Raw genomic sequence first — 24421 nt, forward strand, 5'->3', positions numbered from 1 at the left:
AAAATTATCACAATATTGGAAAACTCAATCGCAAAACATGTAAACACAATGGGGTCTAAATTCAATTTAGCACCTGCGCCTGATCTGCCCTGGCGGCCATTTCTGAGCCGGATTATTAAATTCTTTTGGACTGGTCAGAGTTTGCGATGGCCTTAAAGGGATCACAGAAGGTCACTCAAAAAAAGGCCTTAAAACTTACAGGAATGTGGTATTTGTGGAGTCAGAAGGAGCAGGAATGCTTCTCCTGGGGGCCACTATCGGTCCGCCCACGCCCCATCCCGATCTTCTCCCCCCACCCCAACCGGATACACCCGAGCCTCAGTGCTGGCCGAATCTGGATAGGCCCCAACAGGTGAACTGCATTTGGGCGCCTGATTGGTGCCTGCACCTGGCCTGCATTATCATGATATCATGAGGCCTGAGGATGAATTTAGGCTGGTTTTTGGGCCTCTCTATTCCAGCGTGCAGTCGCTGTGCACTGCTGGATTTGCCCCCGGTTTGGGGTGCTATCGAATTTAGGCACCAATTGATGGTTGTTCTTTGACAATAGATGTTGGTATGATTGTTGACTATTCATTGGCAAGTGTCCAGTCAGTGTGAAGTTATTTAAAAGGTTAATCAAGTACTGGAATGCATGTCCAGGGAATCTGATGCGAGTCAAAGCAAATTATTTTAATCTTGGATAATTCATTGGTAGAGTCACATTTAGAACACTATGTACAGTTCTGGGCACTTTATCTTCCTAAGTATATTGATGGAAATTGAGGAAATTTCAGAGAACAGCAGTAATAAATATTCAAAAAAAATTCCAGAGTTTAGGAATCTCAAATTATAAGAGACTCAGAATTAAACTTGATTCAATTGAAAGAAGAAAAATGAAAGGAGCCATGAATCTCGCAATTACTAAAAATGACAAGAGACATGGTCAATGTAGATTGTTCCAGGTTATTTCATTAAGACTTCAATCGTAGAACTAGAGGATACAAATGCAAAATTATTAAGCCTCATGCAAGACTAGGGGTGTAAAGATTATTTCATGGAAGGAATGTTTTTTTTAATATTCCAAAGTTTCTTCTGTTCTTACTAACTCAAAAGAATGGAAAGGATAAGAAATGATAAATTTGTATTGTTACTGTGCTGGGGCCTGTTGATCTAAAGCTGGTATTATATGTTTCTGGTAATGACATCCCTTACTTCCAGAAGACAGAAAAAAGCATTGTTCCAACTTCAACCTTGTGTCACACTGTTCCTCTTCATCTCTTACATTTATCTATCTGGCAAAAAGAACCAGAGGGGAGTTGAGGAGAAATTTATTATGATCTGGAATGCACTGCCTGAAAGGGTGGTGGAAGCAGGTTCGATTGTAACTTTCAAAAGGGAATTGGATATATATTTGAAAAGGAAAAAAAATCAGAGCTATGAGGAAAGAGCAGGGGACTGGGACTAATTGGATAGCTCTTTCAAAGAGCTGGCACAGGCACGATGGGCTGAATGGCCTCCTTCTGTGCTGTATTATTCTATACTCTATTATTTTGATATTTTGGCACTATGCAACATGGGATGTTTTGAGAACCTGGGATTTTCAATTTGTTGCCAGGTGTAAAACTGGCACTGGCCGGCCGTTATAGAAACTATCCCATTTTCATTTCCATTGATCCGCCACGCCTGTTTATGTCTGGGGAGCAAGTTGAAAATCTACCCCCATGTGTCTGAAAGGCCAGATTAGCTTCTTTCCTTCTGCTCTGATTTTCTGTAGCACCCGGTGGATCAAGGAAAATGGAGGAAAATGCATATGGAAAAAATCATTTCTGAAAATGACCATGTTGACTTGACCTTGAACAAAAATATGGGAGTTGGTGATAGTCCGGTGATAGGATGCTCATAGGTTGAGCATTGGTTAATCCTAGGTCCAAAAAGTTTTCTTTACTGCCTCAGTATGGACCTTCCACTCATGAAAGTAAATCAGCAAGCAACTGAGGGTGTCAGATCTTGTAATGTTCAAACTGCCAAGAGTATCACCCTGTGTTTCAAGCGTCAAAGAATGAGCAGTGTTTTGCGTTGACAGAGGAATCAGAAGCGTGTCCCACCTTGTTTGCTGACAGTTGTCATGTTGTCTGTTCAGAGATGCACTGACTTGCTCTGCATTAAGTTTGAAATGTTTCAGAGCAAATGTATTGCTCTCAATTCAAGCCTGCAGATGTGGCAGGTGAACTCATCCATAGTCTACAAGCCCCAATATATTTATTTTGTATGTGGACCCCAACCCCTATACAGGGGAGCATTTACCACTAGTATCAGATGTGGAGGTGCTGACTGTGACAAAACCTCTGGAGATCATTTTGCCACTGGGAAACCAAAGCAGAGGCTTGGTCTATCACCACTGGTTGGTGCAAGTGCAACTGCAGAGGTTTTATGAGCTGCTCAGCATTTGGGACAACAATAATCTGCTATTATCAGATCAAGAATATATAGATAGTATTTCAATATGTGATATGTGAACACTCGTGAAGATGAAAGATTTGTCCCTAAAAGATTGCAAAGTAATAGGGGGAAAGAAGGTTTTACTCAGGGATGCTGGAAATAATAGGTTAATTTTAACCTAACCGGTCGGAAGCCCGTTTTACACCTTGCTCGATTTTACTCTCCATTGACTTCAACTGAATCCCAGCCTCGCTTCTGGTGCACTGGGAGTACACTGAAAGGGCTCTTGTGTCTTTGAAAAAATGAAAGAAACAACATTTTCACTGCCTCATTTAAGAGTGTAACAAAAACAGAATTTTATCTTGTGAGACATGCATACTTTGAACATATTTTAAAAGTGGGAACCGTAAGATGGACACAAGAGGGTGCATTGGGAAAAAAGTCTCTAATGTTTTGGGTTCTCAGAGACACTTCATTTGACTCACAGTTACAGAGCTCTCTTTGATCTAATGGGGCCTCATTACTTCCCTCCTGGTGTGATGGGACAGATAGAATATCTTTTCTGGTTTATGGGCAGGTCTGTTGTAACACCAAAGAAAGAAAAGTATCACTATTTTTGGATATTCTCCCATTGTTTGCTAAAAGTTAAAAGTGTTAATATTTTGATTGGCAAATTATTACAAAGCAATTGTTTGAAATTTATATGAAAAGACAACCTTATAATGGAGGGACTATCTCGTGGTCCTCAGTCTTCTATTCATTGAGTCTCTAATGTAAAGGAGCAATAGGGTCTCTGGGAGAAATACTTGTGCATATTTACTTTCAGAAACTGCATTTCTAATAACCTTCTGAGAGGAACTGTAAGAATTATGGTTGCTGTCTTTCTTTTAAACAGTCATTCCGGTTTGTACATAATTTAAGTTTGATTATTGTGCTGTTATAGTATCTTACCTATCTCTCAGTTTTTGTGCTTTACCTTATTTGTAAATAAATTTAGATGTGTGGTTTTAGCCTACAGTACAACAGTGGCTACTTTTCAAAAGGTATTTCATTGTCTGTAAAGCACTTTGGGACGCCCTGAGGTCGTGAAAGGCGCTATATAAATGCAAGTCTTTCTTTCTTTCTTTTATACAACAACAACTTGTATTTATATAGCACCTTTAACGTAGTAAAATGCCCAAGGTGCTTCACAGGATCAAAAATTGACACTGAGCCAAAGTAGGAGACATTAGATCAGATGACCAAAATCTTGGTCAAAGAGGTGGATTTTAAGAAGGATCTTAAAGGAGAGGAGAGAAGTGGACAGGCTTAGCAAAGGAATTCCAGCGCTTAGGGTCTAGACGGCTGGAGGCAAGGCCACCAATGGTGAGGCGAAGGAAGTGGGGAAGAGACCAGAGTTGGAGGAACGCAGAATTCTTGGAGAGGTGCAGGGCTGGAGAAGGTTACAGAGATAGGGAGGGACGAGGCCATGGAGGGATTTGAACATGAGGATGAGAATTTTAAAATCGAAGTGGAAGTCAATGTAGGTCAGCGAGCACAGGGGTAATGGGTGTGAGACTTAGGATATAAGCAGCAAAGTTTTGGATGAGCTCAAGTTTATGGAGGGTGGAAGATGGGAGGCCGGCCAGCGAAACATAGCAATATTCGAGTCTGGAGGTACCAAAAGCATGGATGAGAGTTTTTGCTGCATACGGGCAGAGGCAGGGGCAGAGATGGGCAATATTACGGAGGTGGATGTAGGCAGCCTTGGTGATGGAGAGGATAAGGGTTCAGAAGTTCAGCTCAGGGACGAGTAAGATACTGAGGTTGCAAACTGTCTGATTCAGCCCGAGGCAGTGGGCAGAGAGGGGGATGGAATCGATGGCCAAGGAATGGAATTGTGTAGTAGGGGCCGGAGACAATGGCTTCGAATTTCCCAATGTTTAACTGGAGGAAATTTCAGCTCATCCCGGACTGGATGTCGGACAAGCAGTCTGACAACACCGAGGCACTGGAGGGGTCAAGAGAGATGGTGGTGAGGTAGAGCTGGGTGTCATCAGCGTACATTTGGAACCTGACGTCGTGTTTTCGAATGATGTTGCCGAGAGGCAGCATATGAATGAGAAATAGGAAAGGGCCAAGGATAGATCCTTGGGGTACTCCAGAGGTAATGGTGAAGGGGCAGGAAGAGAAGCCATTTCAGGAGATTCTCTGGCTATGACTGGATAGGTAAGAGTGGAGCAAGGCGAGGGCAGTCCCACCAACTGGACAGTGGAGGAAAAGCGTTGGATGAGAATGGTGTGGTCAACCATGTCTAAGGCTGCAAACAGGTAGAGGAGGATGAGGAGGGATAGTGCATCATTGTCACAGTCACATAAGATGTTATTTGTGACTTTGATTAGAGCTGTTTCGGTGCAGTGGTGGGGGGGGGGGGATATTGATTTGAGAGGTTCAATCATGGAGTTACGGGAAAGATGGGAACGGAATTTGGAAGGCAACAACACGTTCAAGGGCTTCGGAGAGGAAAGGGAGTTGGAGATGGGGCAATAGTTTTCAAGGACCGAGAGGTCAAGGGTGGTTTTTTTTAAGGAGGAGGGTGATGACAGGATATTTGGAAGAGAGAGGAATAGTACCTGAGGAGAGGGAACCATTTACAATATCAACTAGCATAGGGGCCAGGCAGGAAAGTTGGGTGGTCAGCGGTTTAGTAGGAATAGGGTCAGGAGAGCAGGAGGTAGGTCTCGTGGACAAAATGAACTCAGAGAGGGCATGAGGGGAGATAGGGGAGAAACTAGAGAAAGATGCAGGTTTAAGGATAAGGCAGGGGGGAGCGCTGGGGGAAGTTTGGCATGGTGGGCATGGGAAAGGGAGGGATACGGCAGAGGCAGCTGAACGGATGGTCTCAATCTTAATGACAAAGATGTTCATGAGCTCCTCGCACTTGTTGTTGGAGGTGAGGGTGGAGGGGGCAGGGAAGGGGGATTTATGGAGATGGTTGGTAATGGAGAAAAGAAGCCAGAGGTTATCTTTGCATTCCAGGATGATCCTGGAACAGTGAGTAGTTTTGGCAGAGGAGAGCAGGGCCTGATAGTGCTTGATGTGGTCCAGCCAGATCTGCTGATGAATGGCTAAACCAGTAGTGCATCATAAGCATTTAAATAAGGGAGCAAAGATGGGAGCTGCAGCAATGGGAATGACTGGGGTGGGTGAGAATAAGGGTTTTACTGGGGACAAGGGCATCACAGGTGGAGGTGAGGGTGTGATTGAGCAGATCAGTAACAAATGGAAGACTAAAGGATAGACAGTTGAGAGTTTGAAAGTGCCATTATAAGTGACTTGGGGGAGAGTTTTTTTCCAGGGCGGACACAGAAGGTAATGGATGTGCATTATTCAAGGGGTGTGGTAGTTTTCGGCCTGCTGATGTGAGGGCAGAATAAAGTGGGCATCCCTGTATTCTCCAACAAGTGGTTAGACCTGGGATATGCGAATCTAAACATGGCAGCAAATGAAACTGCAGGTTTTAGTTCACAAGAGACTCAGCCTGATTATGGAAATTGTCGTTTAGCCACTTGCATGAGAAAAGTTGTTGGGAAAAGCACAAACTATAACAAAGAGTATGGAGGGAATCAAGTTGTCGTGATTCAGCTATTGCACATTAAGAGAATTGGAGATCCTGAGCAATTTGAAGGAATTCCAATCTGAAGGAAGTTGATGAATGTAAAATGGAATCGCCAGGAAAAGAATGGATAAGCTTAAATAATGAGTGCAGGTGGTCGTTGAAATCAAAAAGGAACAAATGGGAAAGAGGAAAGAACATTAGACTTCTCTCCATTTTTTAAATGAAGAAAGTGAAATTATGATCCATCAATTATAGTGCCTTAGAGCAATTTGAGAAAAAACTAGATTGTAGTAAATACGACACAATAAGGATTAAGTGAGACAGGATTTTTCAATATAAACAGAGAAACAACTTAATTAATAGGTAAAGATTTCTCCTTGATTCATTGCAAAGGCTAGAAACCTCTGCTCCTCTGTAAACCCAGTTGTCTTCAGAAGTGTTCTCAGTGCAGATCCATATCTTTATGGCCCAGCAGTCAATCCCGTAACTTACCCGCTGTTGGCGGGCAGTGGGAAGTTGGCTGGCGGGATTTGAATGAGGCCTGGCCGTTCAAATTGAACGGGCCTCATTCTGTCACAGGCGGGAAATAAACTCGCTGGCAGTTAAAATCCAGGCCTTTATTTTAAAAAGAGACAAGTGACGCTACGTTACCACCATTTAATATTATTATATAAAATAATCACCCAAAAAATGAATGTCATTCTGCTTTGAACCCAAGAAAATATGGACCGAAACACTGCAAAAAAAAGCTTAATGCAGTATTTCTTAAATGTTGACTCAACAATTGTGATAGATATTATCTGCACAATTGTACCAATATACTGTTGAATCCACAGTTAAGATAGACCACATTAAATTGTGTTTATAAAAAGAGTACACAATGGTTTGCTTTCCTCTTTTTTGCTTTTATACATTGCAGGAATTATAAAATGTTATTAGCTCTCTAGGGATAGATTTCTGAACAGCTGGCAGGCATATTTAAATGAACACATAAAAGTGAACACAGGAAAATAGTGCAGGGTAGGGTAGGATTTGAGAATCTAGATGCATTGCATCCTTGCCTTTAGGTGGACTTATTGCATATTTTGCACCCTTCCATGCATAAATGTAGCTTTCAGTAACAAGGGTTTGGAAAATTAAAAGATGGAACATTTATCACAATAAACTAGTCTTTTCAGAATTCAATTGCACAGCAGATAGGAGATAAAATTCTTGATTTATTAACCTTCTTTTGCTTGGTATGACACCCATCTCTTCACTGTCTCCTTCAGGCGTAACCCTTCGTGCCTGCCACCATTCATCGTCAGAGGCATTGATAACATGCAAAATATCTCCATATTTGAAGCTAAGACCTTGACTTGGAAGACCACTGTCCTTGGTTTTGTCATAGTCAAACAGAGCTCTGAAAAACATGGTTTTAAGAGTGTTGAATTTACTGCCACACACAGTTACTTGTTGTTGTGTTAAGCACATATCATTATTTCAATTCAAAATATACTGATAGCGTTTTCTGTTTATTTTCATTTGATGCTTAACAATGTACAAAAGATAGGTATCCTGCAGCCTCATGACATGCACTCATTTCATAATCTATGTGCTGGTCACACTTGTGAGGAGTTACTCACTTGATTGTGGGTAATATTGCCGGGTAGCAGAGGTTAAGAGGAAATATTGCCACCCCAAAAGGACTGGAGGGTGCCGAATATTAAGCCCCTGTTCAAAAAGGGGAAAGGGATAAACCAGATAACTATAAATCAGCTAGTCTTGTGTCAGTACTAGGAAAACTGTATGCTTATGCTTTTCAGTCAGCAGAAAAAATGTTTATGAAAAAGATATCATTACATAATACAACTGATAATTGCATAATGTACATGAAGGCAGGAATGGAGAATAAATAACCCCATTAGACTTTCTTGCTAGATTATTCCCATCATAAAGGTTTCTACCTAAACAAACATTCTAATCAAATTACAGTTGTTATTTCTAATTACACCGATTAGGAATATAAAACCTTCTTATTTAATTGCATAACCCTTGAACATAGAGATCCGGCAGTTACAAAAGATTCTTTTGTCCAATATTTTCCATCAAAACATAAAATGCTTGTTCATTTATATAATACATCAGCTTTAAAATCAATTTCCCTCCATTTACATGCATATTTGATCACGACTCTAGCCAACAACAATCAAAATTGTCACTGATATAATAGGCTAAACCACAGGATGCCTCTTCAGAACATAGAAACATTAGGAACAGTAGTAGGCCAATCAGCTCCTTGGGCCTGTTCCGCCATTCATTTAGATCATGACTGATCTGCACTTCAACTCCATTTCCCCTCCTTTGCTCCATATCCCTTAATACCTTTATATGACAAAAATCTATCTATCTCAGTCTTGAAAGCTCCAATTGTCCCAGCATCCACAGCCTTTTGAAGGAGTATTTTTATGTTACAAACCTTAATTTGGACAATAGGATTTTCAGTAACTGAGAAAAAAATGGTGGATGCATATTTTTTTCCAAAACATGTTTTAAGTGATTTAATTGGTTCACATTCTCCTTTCTTTTATTGGTGGGTTCTCCTGAGTGGTCATTCAGGATTGATTGCTTTCATAAATCTTTAGTAGTTTCTCATTGCTGGTTTTCCAGCTGTTTTCCTTATTTTTTATTTATATGTTCCCTACCTCTGTTATGTCTGAATAAACACTCAAATTAGTGGAATTAAACTAACTGATTTTATTTCTAGACCCTCTAGAACATTCTGTCAAAGAATAACAAAGTAATATAAGAGAAGTGTAATTGCTACAATATGCTCACTCCCATCAGGGGGTATCTAGTGTTCAGTTAACAATATGCAAGAACCATACAGATCACTTTCCCCCCTCAGAATTACACAGTGAAAATGATTGTCTTCAAGAATGAACCTAATTAATAGCCAAAAAGTATTAAGTAAAGATATTCAGCATCTGTAGTGCATTGTTAAAAATATTTAATATTGGAGATCTTTGTTACTTAGTTAGTGGTCTACCTCGTCATTGATTTGTTTCATCATGTCGACATTACTTGGAAAAATTTAAGAGTACCAAATGGGTACGCTAGCTGGAGTGAGTATGTAGAGAGACTTACAATGACGTGATAAAAAAATAACCATGGCACTCTCTCGGTAGTATGCTAGAAAAATGAGTTGTGCCAACACTAGAACGAAAATGAAAACCATTATACTCATATCTATCTATAAGTCCAAACGATTTGGAAGTTTCCTTGACCTTTCTGGATATCTTCAAATAGGATTGACAATGGGTAAGGTGGGACTAATAACAGGAGCATTAGATAGTAACCTTTCACATTTTGTTTCAACAATGTCAGGTTTCACAACTTTCTTCGTAGGCCATCCTGGAGAGTTCACACCAGAATCAGGGATGTGGTTGGTTTGTTACATATAGGAATAGTGTAGATATATCTGAAACTTTCTGCGGAGCTTTAACAGTTACTTCCTTAGGTGGAATAGGCAGTGGTGGTGAGTCATATGCAACATTATCGGTTTTTCCTTTTTTGGATCATCTTTTGGGTTTTGTTCACACACAAATTCAGAATCCTGTCCTCTTAGAATTATTGACTCTTACAGCACAGAAGAAGGCCATTTCCCCCATCTTGCCTGTGTCGAAATTCTCCTTCATTACCTCTGGTTTCTACACTCTGTTCTTCATCCTTTACTTTTTTTTCAGATCTGGATCTCTTGTGATCATGCTTTCTGTGTTGCTCTTTTTTCTGACAATCTCATATCATTGGTTCCCTATTTCTTTTCATGCCTTTTGTAGATTTCTCTTCTTTGAATGGCTTTTACTTTTCTTACTTCTGTCATATTTGGTTGAATGGACCATACATTGATTGTGATTTTGCTCTTCCGCCCGAGAAGACTCGACATGCTTTGTGTATTACTGCATCATTGAGAAACTCACGAAAGTCACATGTTTCGGACAGTTTCCTCAGTTCTGTATCAACTGAGAAATATTTTCATGATCCCTTTGCTTCCTCTGGTTAAAATTGAACTGTTTCTGAAAACAAGTGACTTTGGGCACAGATGTTCTTTGATTACTGAGACCAACTCCTCATCCGTTTTGTGTTTAGGCTGGGCAGGAGTGATCAGATTCTTAATCAATGCATCTGCTCCGGATCCGCAGATAATATGCAAAACTGCTCTCTTTTTGACATCCATTGCAAGTTCATTTGCTTCAAAATAAAAATGAAGTCTCTCTACATACTCCAGCTAGTGTACCCATTGGTACTCTTCAATTTTTCCAAGTAATGCCGACATGATAAAAAAAATCAATGACGAGGTAGACCACTAACTAAGTAACAAAGATCTCCAATATTAAATCTTTTTAACAATGCACTGTCCTTTATCCTTATCGTCACTATTACGTCCGAATTAACAATCAAATTAGTGGGGTCATAACAAACTGCTTTTATTTCGAGACCCTCTAGAACATTCCGTCAAAGAATAACAAAGTAATACAAGAGAAGTGTAAATGCTACATTGTACTTAGTCCCATCAGGGAGCATGTAGTGTTCAGTTCACAATATGCAAGTGACATACATATGACTCTTCATTTTTAATTTGGTGCTGCCTTTTTTTAATAAACCGTGATGACAAAAGTGTCACAGAATAGGAAGTGCGCTAGATGCAAGACTTTTAATATATAATAATTGATTCATTCTGTTACTGGTTAAATACATATAAAATATCCAGAATTTCTTTTTCAAGTTAATATATCCCAGTATTAAAATTCATCTACAAAAATGTACATTGTTCACTAAATTATGGTAATTAAAATTTATCTCACTAAACACCTGAGCTTTTAATCTATTCACAGTATGACATTTAGAATCTACTTCAAGTTATTAACCTCTACCATTGGATTTAAACTTGGCACACGAAACAAGTAAACCATCTATTATCAGCGCAGTACTTGTCATAAAATGCCCATTTGAGCAACAGCAGAATCTACAGAAATACACAAATGTTAATCAGGGTCAATGTATTCCTTTCAACGCTGCATTTTACCCAAGAGTGACTGAAAGTGCAGTCACTTGTCTTACATATACATTTACATGTTAACTGCCAGGTTAAATGGCCAGAGTGAAACTGAAACAAAAATCCATCTTCATTTTGCAAACTGTGATGCTAATTAGAGCATTTACTCCTTTGATCAAATTTGTATTGCTCTAACTAAAACCTGAAACCTTTTCCTGCATTATTTATAATTTCTGCTATGTTCCACTCTGGTTTACTTTCATATCACTAGGGCAAAGTGTAATTTCTTCAGATTTAAATCCACTTAAGAAAACAGAAAGGCAGAGATGCCGCAGATTAACTTTGCAAATTTATGCTTCCATAATAAATATTACAAGGCAATCAATACAGTATTATATTTTCAACATTGCTTAAAAGCCCATGTGATTATGCAACACATTCTTGGAAAAAATGATACAAGGTTGAAGTGAGTTTTTAAACATGATATGAACCCAGAGATTGATTTACAACAACAACATGCTTTCAAACTGCCAGTATAAAAACAAATTACATTGATGTGCTATGTGGGCTTAGAAAGTTCCATTGTGGACACCAAGTGAAGTTAGGTGGATCACAGGAAATACAGAAAGCTGTTGAAAACAATGGAATGTAATTATTGAATGTTAGCACCCGCCCATGACTGGCGGTATGAGATTCCAGGTATTTTTTTTGAAGGAGGTTCTATTGTTGCAGTAGAAATATTGCAGATATTTTCCATGCACTCCTTTGGTCAGTAATGATATTGTACAATGTAAGATCCAAGCCTAGAAGGATGGCACTATTTTAAATCCACCTTCTTATTTAAGGTAAAAAAGGTGACCAATCCTAACCTTTGAGAGCTCAGTTTCTTTAGCAGTATTCACAATGTATTTTTCATATGATATCATGACCACAGAATATAAATTTAATAGAGTTTAAAATTATATGAAAATAGTCCTTGGTTATCCTGTTAAAAAAATTAAAATTTTGTTCTATGTTTGCTTACATTTCAATATGTTATTACAGGTCCATAGAATTATAGAATCGTAGAAAAGTTACTGCATGGAAGGAGGCCATTCGGCCCATCGAGTTTGCGTCGGCTCTATGCAAGAACAATCCAGCTAGTCCCACTCCCCCGCCCTTCCCCCGTAGCCCTGCAATTTTTTTCCTTCCTTTTTGAAGGCCATGATTGAATCTGCCTCCACCACCCCCTCGGGCAGTGCATTCCAGATCCTAACCACTTGCTATGTAAAAAAGTTTTTCCTCATTTCACCTTTGGTTCTTTTGCCAGTCACCTTAAATCTATGTCCTCTGGTTCTTGACCCTTCTGCCAATGGGAAGAGTTTCTCTCTATCTACTCTGTCTAGACCCTTCATGATTTTGAATACCTCTATCAAATCTCCTCGCACCCGTCTCTGTTCCAAGGAGAATAACCCCAGCTTCTCCAGTCTATCCACGTAACTAAAGTCCCTCATCCCTGGAATCATTCTAGTAAATCTCTTCTGCACCCTCTCTAAGGCCTTCACATCTTTCCTAAAGTGCGGTGCCCAGAACTGGACACAATATTCCAGTTGTAGCCAAACCAGTGTTTTATAAAGGTTCATCATGACTTCCATACTTTTGTACTCTATGCGTCTATTTATAAAGCCCAGGATCCCGTATGCTTTTTTACCCACTTTCTCAACCTGCCCTGCCACCTTCAACGATTTGTGCACATATACCCCCAGATCTCTCTGTTCCTGTACCCCTTTTAGAGTTGTGCCCTCCAGTTTATATTGCCTCTCCTCGTTCTTCCTATCGAAATGTATCACTTTGCACTTTTCTGCGTTAAATTTCATCTGCCATGTGTCCGCCCATGCCACCAGCCTGTCTATATCCTCTTGAAGTCTGTTACGATCCTCCTCACTGTTTACTACCAATCCAAGTTTTGTGTCATTTTCAAAATTTTGAAATTGTGCCCTGTATACCCAAGTCCAAGTCATTAATATATATCAAGAAAAGCAGTGGTCCCAGCAATGACCCCTGGGGAACACCACTGTACACCTCCCTCCAGTCCGAAAAACAACTGTTCACCACTACTTTCTGTTTCCTGTCCCGTAGCCAATTCTGTATCCATCTTGCTACTGTCCCCTTTATTCCATGGGCCTCAATCTTGATGATAAGCCTACTGTGCAGCACTTTATCAAATGCCTTTTGAAAGTCCATATACAACACATCAACTGCATTGCCCTCATCTACCCTCTCTGTTACCTCATCAAAAAACTCAGCTTAGTTAAACACAACTTGCCTTTAACAAATCCGTGCTGGCTTTCCCTAAGCAATCCGCACTTGTCCAAGTGACTGTTAATTCTGTCCCGGATTATCATTTCTAAAAGTTTCCCCACTACTGAGGTTAAACTGACTGGCCTATAGTTGCTGGGTTTATCCTTACACCCTTTTTTGAACAAGGATGTAACATTTGCAATTCTCCAGTCCTCTGGCACCACCTCCGTATCTACGGATGTTTGGAAGATTATGGCCAGTACCTCCGCAATTTCCACCCTTGCTTCTCTCAGCAGCCTAGGATGCATCCCATCTGGACCGGGTGACTTATCTACTTTAAGTACAGTTAGCCTTTCAAGTACCTCTTCTTTATCAATTTTTAGCCCATCCAGTATCTCAACTATATCTTCCTTTACTGAGACTCTGGCAGCATCTTCTTCCTTGGTAAAGACCGATACAAAGTACTTATTTACTACCTCGACCAGCCCCTCTGTCTCCATGAGTAGATCTCCTTTATGGTCCCTAATCGGCCCCACCCCTCCTCTTACTACCTGTTTACATGCCTGTAGAAGACTTTTGGATTCCCTTTTATGTTGGCCGCCAGTCTATTCTCATACTCTCTCTTTGCCCCTCTTATTTCCTTTTTCACTTCCCCTCTGAGCTTTCTATATTCTGCCTGGCTCTCACTTGTGTTATCAACCTGACATTTGTCATACGCCCCTTTTTTCCATTTCATCTTACTCATTATCTCTTTTGTCATCCAGGGAGCTCTGGCTTTAGTTGCCCTACCTTTCTGCCTTGTGGGAATGTGCCTAGACTGTACCCGAACCATCTCCTCCTTAAAGGCCACTGTTCAATTACAGTTTTGCCTGCCAATCTTTGATTCCAATTTACCCGGGCCAGATCTGTTCTCATCTCATTGAAATTGGCCCTCCTCCAATTGAGTATTTTTACTTTAGAGTGGTCCATGTCCTTTTCCATAGCTATTCTAAATTTTATGATACTATGATCGCTGCTCCCCCAGTGACACTTGCTCCACTTGGTCCACCTCATTCCCTAGAACCAAGTCCAGCAATGCGTCCTTCCTCGTTGGGCCGGAAACGTACTGGTTAAGAAAGTTATCCTGAACACATTTCAAAAATTCCTCCCCTTCTGTACCCCTTATATAATTATTGTTATCCAGTCTATATTAGGTTAGTTGAAGTCCCCAGTTATCACTGCTCTATAGCTTTTGCACCTCTCTGTAATTTCCCGGCAAATTTGCTCCTCTATATCCTTGTCCAATCTAACATGTTGTGAAGTTGCAAATTTGTTGTTAAAAAGAACATCAACTCAAAGAGGCACTGAAAGTTAAAGTCTATCCAACTTCTTTTGATTGATCTGTCCAACATTGTAATAGCCATTATGAGAAGATATCCACGGTCAAATGAGTTTATTGGTTAACTAGTTGTTGTTGTGCAATTCAATGAAGGGAGTTGGTTATTTAAATTGCACAAATTCCTTGAATAATAATGAATTATATGTAAGTCATTGGAATAGTGGTGCACTAAACATTGTTCATATTTGCGTCCCAAGTTTCAGTACCTGCCTCATTTAGAGAGGGAGAGACAGAAGACTGAGATAAGGGGGCCAATTTTGGGATGGCCGAGTGGGTGCGTTCGGGGTGGGGGGCTCCTAAAATGGGGGAATCCCAGAGCGGTCTGGACCCTGGCTCCAACCCGACCACTTCCGGGTTCCCCAATGACGCGTTCGGGTGCGCACGCAGCTCCTGCATGCGGGACTCCCACCGGCAATTAAAGCCGGCGGGATGACAATTTAAATACTTACTTACCTAGTTGAGGTCCTTGACAGATCTCATTGACAGGAGATTTTGGCAGGGGTGCAATTTTCATGGATCCTCAGCATGTTTCCCATGCTGTGGGAAACACTCCCTGTTGAAGCAGATGTGTTTCAGTCAGCAGCCAGTGGGAGATGCAAAGGATTTTTTGACAGTTGGGGGGAATACCTCATTTACTGCAGCAGGGCACTCTGTCACTTCAGACAAAGTTTTGGCTGCATCACCTTTGTCTTTCCACTCAAAATTATGAATTTATATCCTAAACTCTACTATGCAAACACATTTACCTACTTTGTGGACCCTCTCAAACTCACACCGTCAGGATGGGGGGGCACCATAGCTGCATTCATCACTTCATCCAGGACAAGCAACATCACCAGCCTCGCCAGGCACGCCGTCCACCTCCGCCACGTGGAGCTCCACAACACAGTGCTGCGCCACAGGCACCTGCACAAAATAGTCGTGCAACTACACATACGCCCACTGTAGGGTGACCCAATGGGTGGCATCAAGTGTGGGTGTTCATGGAGAACCTCATGAAAGGGACTTATTGCACAAGCCAGTCAAGAATGGCTAAGATGTGGCAGTAGTGGTGACAATATAATATTTAATGTGAGTTGAACTAAAATCAAATATAAATAAAAAACATGACAAACCGTCAAACACCCTTCTGCATCCCCTTTGTGCTCATGAAACCTTTGCCTTACTCTTCCTACTACTCATACGTGATGCATCCCCCGTGGCTGCAGCAGAGGCAGGTTGGGTAAAAGAGATGCATCAGAGGGTGAGTATGAGACAGAGCCATGAGATTGTATGAGGATTGGGTTGAGTGGTAGTGGTGGGATGAGTACTGGGGAGGTGAGTAAGTGCAGGTAAGTTGAGGATGAGCTTTGAGTGGGTGTGAGGAGTGAGGTGATAGAGTAGTGTTGGCAGTGCAGAAGGAGCTGTGAGGTGGAGGCGGTGATGTGGAAGACGGAGTGTAGGAGAATGAGTAAGTGTACTCACCTTGGCTGACCTAGTTAGGTCATTGAAGCGCTTCCTGCACTGTATCCCAGTGCGGGATATGTTGCTGATGCTGCTGACCTCCTCTGCCACCTCGAGCCAGGCCTTCGTGGTGGCAGAGGCAGTCCACTTCCTCCCGTCCGCCGGGTAGAAGATCTCTCTCCTTCTTCTCACCCCACCCAGTAACACCTGGAGTGAGGCATCATTAAACCTGGGGCCAGCCTTTCCCCTGGGCTGCTCCATGCTGTAATTTTGGCTGTTTGCTGCAGGAGCAGCATTGGAGGACTGCCCCTTTAAATAGGGCTCCTCCAGCTGACAGCCTGCCCGCTGCGCAGGTTTCCAACGGGAAACCCGGAAGCCAAGGTAGGTGGCTTCAAATTACCCGCGATCGCATGGGGAACGCACCGATTTGACTGGTCGGGTTACCCACGCACCCAGTCGCCCCCCCTTGCTGCCAACCCGCCTCCCTGGTAATATCGGGGCCAAGGAGAGGGAATGAGAAAGAGAATTAGGAGGGAAAGAATAAGGAGCGAGGGTGTGAAGAAAGGCTAGAAAAGGGGATAGACGATAAGGAGAAAGAAAATAGGGAGAAGTACGAGATGAATTTAATCCTGCCCACCCAATGAAAACTGGGTGAGCAGGCAGTTAAAATTGCCCAGGAGAAATACCCGCTGACATCCTGCTCCCTTCCTGCAATCTTCCATTTTAACCTGCTTTTCTGAACAGGTGGGAAGGACCTCCACTGGAAACTGCAGGTTTCCTTCTATAAATATGCAAATTGGGCTCTGATGACATCATTGGGGCCCGACTGCTATTTTGACCAGTGGTATGAGCTGGAGTAGCTGGGCATTCACATTAGTGGGCAGGTGTGGGAGCAGGATTGACTGAACAAGTGAGTGGGTGAGCATGGTAAGGGTTTTATTTTGTGGGAACGGAGAACAATCAGCCAGTGGGGTGGGGTGTCAGAAAATTTGAGATAGCTGTATGGGAGCAATAAGATTTAAAAAAATAAGATTTACTTTTAAACCTAATTACTTACCTCCTTTACTAAAATGGCTGCTGACTGTCGCTCGGAGATCTTGGCTGCTCCACAGTGACACTCGGTGCCAAAGCTTGTAACTGCATGCAGACTCAACATGTTTTTTTATTAAACAAAAACAGAAAATGCTGGAAATACTTAGCAACTCAGGCAGCATCTGTAAAGAAAGGAAGAATATTAATGTTCCAGGCATAGCCTTTCGTCAGTGCTGATGAATAGATATGCCTGAACATTAACATAACATCTTTCTTTTCCCTACAGATGATGCCTGACCTGCTGAGTGTTTCCAACATTTTCTGTTTTTGTTTTCCAGCATCTGCAGTATTTCATTTCAAGTGTTTTTTAAATCATTAACTCTCTCTATATTATGTACTATATTTTGTTTTAGCAACTAATGTTATGTGACATTTAACAGTGTAAACCCCTATTATAGTGCTACCGACAGGCATAACTGGTACTGCAGGTAAATATTGACAATTTTCTAATGCATTTTCCCATTGTGATAGTATGACAATGTATTTCAAATGGAATATTGTTACTCACTCAGTAATTTTAATATATAACTAGTAGATCTCCTGTGCATTGTTAGTGGTGATTCAGAAGATTTGCTGTTTGTAACAATAAGGGTACTTATGCCATTTAAGGTGTCAACCTTAGCTTAGTGATAGCACTCTCGCCTATGAGTCAAAAGGTTATGGATTCAAGCCCTCCTCCGGAGAATTGAGCACACAATCTAGGCTGGCACTTCAGTGGACTATTGAAGGAGTACTATAAATTAACAGCTATTCTGTGCGATGCAAGCTGTGACAGGGAAGTGTGACACCTTTAACATTGAAACTACCTATCATAGCGCCACCTACAGAAGTGAACACACCAATAATTGACAGCAGATACAACTGCCCTCATTTTCCTGTGTTTTCTGGAACTTTGTATGCTATTTGTTTAGTCCAAATGTGATTTAGGCCTAGAAATTTGATTGTATCCAAAAACAGGCGTGCAGGGGGAGGAGTGCATACTGCATGCGCCTGTTCGTATGGGTGCAGGGACAACGTGAAATTCGTGCTGGCAGCTCATTGTGAGTCAGGTCTGCAACCAACGCTACCACATTGCTCATTGACAGCGCGCCTGTTTGGGGGAGGGAGCGGGAAATCGGGCTTCACTGACGCCATGTTAAGGCAGGCAGCGCCTCTTAAAGGGATGGTGCACTGTGGCTGCAGACAGCAGGGAAATTTTGGGGAAACTTCAGAAGTGGAACAATGGCTGCAAAAAGTGCAGAGAGGGCACCCAGGTTCTCAGATGCAACACTGGAGGCCCTGGTCCAGGTGGTGGACAGGAGTAGGGAGATCATGTTGCCCCCAGGAGGCAGAAAGTCCTTCAAGCAAACTCTCCACTGCCAGTGGTAAGAGGTCGCAGAGGAGGTCAATGTCAAGACATGACCTCAGCAGAGTTGTCAATGTAAGAATCTTTCCTCTCAGCTCATCTACTCTCTGCTCACTGCTGCACCATCTGCTACCTCACTATTCACAATACTCCCCTCCCTGCTTCCCTTCACTCTCCTACAATCACTGCACCACACTTCACTTCACCTCCTTCTCCATCTACTCACACAATCAGTAGCTCCGACTCTCATCACTATTGCAACCCTCACATCCCCACACCTCACATCTTACACATAACATCTGCACTATTCTACCATGACAGGCAAAAGCTCAAAACTGCTCACAAAGCTATCACTAACACACTCCCTTCATTCTTGCAGGAGAAAGTCACATACTTGGAGGCCAATCATCTCAGTCCCAGGACATTGCTGCAGGAGTTCCTCAGGTCAGTGTCCTAGGCCCAACCATCTTCAGCTGCTTCACCAATGACCTTCCCTCCATCATAAGGTCAGAAATAGGGATGTTCGCTGATGATTGCACAGTGTTCAGTTCCATTCGCAATTCCTCAGATAATGAAGCAGTCCGAGCCCGCATGCAGCAAGACCTGGACAACATCCAGGCTTGGGCTGATAAGTGGCAAGTAACATTTGCGCCAGACAAGTGCCAGGCAATGGCCACCTCCAACAAGAGAGAATCTAACCACCTCCCCTTGACATTCAACGGCATTACCATCGCCGAATCCCCCACCATCAACATCCTGGGGGTCACCATTGACCAGAAACTAAACTGGACCAGCCACATAAATACTGTGGCTACAATAGCAGGTCAGAGGCTGGGTATTCTGTGGCAAGTGACTCACCTCCTGACTCCCCAAAACCTTTCCACCATCTACAATGCACTAGTCAGGAATGTGATGGAATACTCTCCACTTGCCTGGATGAGTGCAGCTCCAACAACACTCAAGAAGCTCGACACCATCCAGGACAAAGCAGCCCACTTGATTGGCACCCCATCCACCAACTTAAACATTCACTCCCTCCACCACCAGTGCATCGTGGCTGCAGTGTGTACCATCTACAAGGTGCACTGCAGCAACTCACCAAGCTTTCTTCGACAGCACCTTCCAAATCTGCGACCTTTACCACCTAGAAGATCAAGGGCAGCAGGCGCATGGGAAAAAAAACACCTGCACGTTCCCCTCCAAGTCACACACCATCCTGACTTGGAAATATATCGACATTCCTTCTTCATCACTGGGTCAAAATCCTGGAACTCCCTACCTGACAGCACTGTGGGAGAACCTTCACCACACGGACTACAGCGTTTCAAGAAGGTGGCTCACCACCACCTTCTCAAGGGAAATTAGGGATGGGCAATAAATGCTGGCCTTGCCAGTGCCGCCCACATCCCATGAATGAATAAAAAAAACATGAGGCAGCACACGGCGACCAGAGGAGATCAAGACAGCCTGCATACCGTTTCCTCACTGGAGGAAGATATGTTGGCCATCTCAGGCAGGGGGAGAGTCATGTCCATGACAAGTGGCAACGCAGTAGGAGGCGTCCCACAGAATTTCTTCACACTTCATCTTTTTTCCTTTTACTTCTACCTCATCCTACACACTCTGCATGACAAACTGCAGCTGCTTACAGCAATCACTCGTCTCTCTCTGCTGTCCCTTCACGCTACAAACTAACCCTTGTTGTTCTCTTTCATTTCAGGTGCTGAATATATTGAGGCCTCTGTGCCACTTCAGCTGGAGGAGGCCAGCCTTCCTGAAGATACAGCATCACTCGATCTCACCATAGCAACCACCAGCACAGCGACTGGCACTACACGTACTTTGAGGGTAGGCTAGAAGAGGGGTCTTCGCTTGGTGAATCAACACATGTGCAAGAGCTTGGGCAGGGGGATAGCTCTCCATAAATCCTGCTGTCCTCTCTCAGGATGACAGTATACCTGTACCCCTGGCTACCCACTCCACCAGTGCCCTTGTCAGTGCCATATAGACTGCTCCGGCCCACTCCTTGGTGCTGCAGTCTGTAGCTGGGCTTTCAAGGACCAGAGCTGCTTCAGAACATCCAGCATGGCCATGTGAAGTGTCCTCAATGGAAGCTCAGCAGCCTGCCACCTCCCATGCTGGAGCCACTGGGGAAACACCTCATAAGAGCACGAGGATAGGTAAACAAGCACACAAGACAGGCACTAAGGAGTTGCACAAGGGCAATTCCTAATTATTCCAGTTAACTATTATACACATGTGGGATAGAGCTGGTGGAGGAATTTTTTTTTGGATTTTTGGTGTTAATATTTGTAGTCAAGCGAGGGTAGGACCCATAAGGCTAGACTGAAGGCAATTGGAGGGTAGCAGTAAAGACGGTGGTGATAAGGATTGCGGGACTGTTGGTGTAATAAGAATGGGAGGAATGATTTAGGTGAAGTGCTCTTGGATGAGTTGCTCTCTGAGAGCTCTAAGAACATAAGAATAGGAGCAGGAGTAGGCCTTACGGCCCCTCGAGCCTGCTCTGCCATTCAGTAAGATCATGGCTGATCTTTGACCTCAATTCCACTTTCCTGCCCCATCCCCATATCCTTTGAATCCCTTAGATTCCAAAAATCTATTGATCTCAGCCTTGAATATACTCAATGACCAAGCATCCACAGCTCTCTGGGGTAGAGAAATTCAAAGATTCACAACCCTCTTAGTGAAGAAATTCCTCCTCATCTCAGTCTTAAATGGCCGACCCCTTATCCTGAGACTATGTCCCTAGTTCTAGACTCTCCAGCCAGGGGAAACATCCTCTCAGCATCTATCCTGTCAAGCCTGCTCAGATCTTATATGTTTCAATGAGATCATTTCTCATTCTTCTAAATTCCAGAGAGTATAGGCCTCTCAATCTCTCCTTATAGGACAACTCTCTTATCCCAGGAATTAATCTAGTGAACCTTCGTTGCACCGCCTCTAAGGCAAGTATATTCTTCCTTAGGTAAGGAGACCACACTGTACACAGTACTCCAGATGTGGTCTCACCAAAGCCCTGTACAATTGTAGCAAGACTTCCTTACTCATGTACTCCTACCCCCTTGCAATAAAGGTCAACATACCATTTGCCTTCCTAATTGCTTGCTGTACCTCCATGTTAACTTTCTGTGTTTCGTTTACGAGAACACCCAAATCTCTCTTTTCTATTCTTCCTACCAAATTGAATAACCTCATATTTCCCCACATTATACCCCATCTGCCACCTTTTTGCCCACTCATTTAACCTGTCTATATCCTTTTGCAGAGTAATTGTGTCCTTCTCACAGCTTACTTTCCTACCTAGCTTTGTATCATCAGCAAACTTTGATACATTACACTTGGTCCCTTCATCTAAGTCATTAATATAGATTGTAAATTGCTGAGGCCCAAGCACTGATCCTTGTGGCACTCCACTAGTTACAGCCTGCCAACCTGAAAATGATCCGTTTATTCCTACTCTCTTTTTTCTGTCCGTTAACCAATCCTCTATCCATGCTAGTATATTATCCCCAACCCCAAGAGCTCTTATCTTGTGTAATAACCTTTTATTTGGCACCTTATCGAATGCCTTTTGAAAATCCAAATATACTACATCCACTGGTTCCCCTTTATCTACCCTGCTAGCTACATTCTCAAAAAACTCTAATAGATTTGTCAAGCACGATTTCCCTTTCATAAAACCATGCTGACTCTGCCTAATTACGCCATGATTTTCTAAGTGCCCTGTTACCACTTCCTTAATAATGGATTCTAGCATTTTCCCGATGACTGATGTCAGGCTAACTGGCTTGTAGTTTCCTATTTTCTCTCTCCCTCCTTTCTTGAATAGCGGTGTTACATTTGGTACCTTCCAATCCACTAAGACCGTTTTAGAATCTAGCGAATTTTGGAAGATCACAATCAGTGCATCCACTATTTTTGCAGCCAGCTCTTTTAGAACCCTAGGTTGTAGGCCTTCCGGTCCAGGGGATTTGTCGGCTTTTAGTCCCATTAATTTCTCTAGTACTTTTCCTTTACTAATATTAATTATGTTAAGTTCCTCACTCTCATTATTCCCTGGCTCCCCACTATTACTGGTATGTTTTTTGTGTTTTCTACTGACAAGGCAGATACAAAATATTTGTTTAACGTCTCTTCCATTTCCTTATTCCCCATTATAATTTCTCCTGTCTCAGCCTCTAAGGGACCCACGTTTATTTTCGCTACTCTCTTCCTTTTTACATCCTTGTAGAAGCTCTTACAATCTGTTTTTATATTTGTTGCTAGTTTACTCTCATATTCTATGTTCTTCCCTTTCATCAAATTTTTGGCCATCCTTTGCTGGTCCAAAACTCTCCCAATCCTCAGGCTTACTACTCTTCTTGGCAATATTGTAAACCTCTTTTAATCTAATACTATCCTTAACTTCCTTAGTTAGCCATGGATGGATCACTTTTCCCATGGCATTTTTATTTCTCAATGGAATGTATATTCATTGAGAATTTTGAAATATTTCTTTAAATGTTTGCCATTGCTTATCTATCATCATATTTTCCAATCTACCTTAGCCAACTCGCCCCTCATACCTATGGAATTGGCTTTATTTAAATTTAAGACTCTAGTTTTGGACGTAAGTATGTCACTCTTGAACTCAATATGAAATTCTATCATATTATGATCACTCTTCCCCAGAGGTTCCTTTACTATGGGATTACTAATTAACCCTGCCTCATTACTCAAAGCAAGATCTAAAATAACCTGTTCCCTGGATGGTTCTATGACGTATTGTTCTAGGAAACTGTCTCGAATGCATTCCAAGAACTCGTCCTCCAAACTACCTTTGCCAATTTGATTTGTCCAGCCTATATGAAGATTAAAGTCCCCCACGATTATTGCATTACCTTTGCTACAAGCTCCCATTATTTCTTGATTAATATTCTGTCCAACAGTATAGCTACTGTTAAGGGGCCTACAAACTACTCCCACTAGTGTTTTCTGCTCCTTGTTATTTCTTATCTCCACCCATACTGATTCTACTTCCTGAACTTCTGAGCCAAGATCCTTTCTCACTACTGTCCTTATGTCATCCTTTATTATCAGGGCTACTCCCACTCCTTTTCCATTTTGTCTGTCTTTTCGTAACTTCTAGTACCCTGGCATATTTAGTTCCCAACCTTGGTCACCTTGCAACCACATCTCTGTAATGGCTATTAGATCAAACCCATTTATCTCTATTTGTGCCATTAATTCACCTACCTTGTTAAGAATGCTTCATTCATTCAGATAAAGCGCCTTTAATTTTAACTTTTTATCATTTTTCCCTGCTTTGACCTTAATCGCTGATGCACTATTACCATTAAATTCTCTGTCCCTTCTTGTCAGACTCTGCTTATCTTTACCCAAATCGCTGCACTGCTCTGTTGCCTTGACTTTACTCTTTAGATTTCTAAATTTCCCCTCACCTGACCTCTCCCCCCCCCCCCCCCCGACCAACCTTTTTAGTTTAAAACCCTATCCACCGCCCTAGTTACTCAATTTGTTAGGAACTGGCCCTGGCCCGGTTAGAGTGGAGCCCGTCCCAACGGAACAGCTCTCTCTTTCCCCAGTACTGGTCCCAGTGCCTCATGAATCGAAACCCCTGGCACCCACATCACTCTTTGAGCCATGCATTTAACTCTCTCATCTGTTTGATACTATGCCAATTACGTGGCTCAGATAGTAATCAAGAGATTATTACCTTTGAGGTTCTGCTTATTAATTTAGACCCGAGCTCCTCAAACTCCCTCAGCAGATCCTCATTCCTAGTCCTCCCTATGTCATTGGTTTCTA

The 24421-nt window shown here is 42.2% G+C and overlaps 1 protein-coding gene across 4 annotated transcripts in view; it reads right to left on the minus strand.

Moving 5' to 3' along the window:
• dlg2 (discs, large homolog 2 (Drosophila)) overlaps positions 1 to 24421 on the minus strand; it is an 861897-nt gene that overhangs the window by 79621 nt on the left and 757855 nt on the right. For all 4 annotated transcript variants that reach the window (XM_067986281.1, XM_067986283.1, XM_067986282.1 and 1 more), the window contains one exon: positions 7245 to 7421. In XM_067986281.1, the coding sequence (XP_067842382.1) occupies positions 7245 to 7421 (177 nt within the window). The remainder of the gene's footprint in view (positions 1 to 7244; positions 7422 to 24421) is intronic.

The sequence above is a fragment of the Heptranchias perlo genome, chromosome 6 (assembly GCF_035084215.1).
Source record: "Heptranchias perlo isolate sHepPer1 chromosome 6, sHepPer1.hap1, whole genome shotgun sequence".
Lineage (NCBI taxonomy): Eukaryota > Metazoa > Chordata > Chondrichthyes > Hexanchiformes > Hexanchidae > Heptranchias > Heptranchias perlo.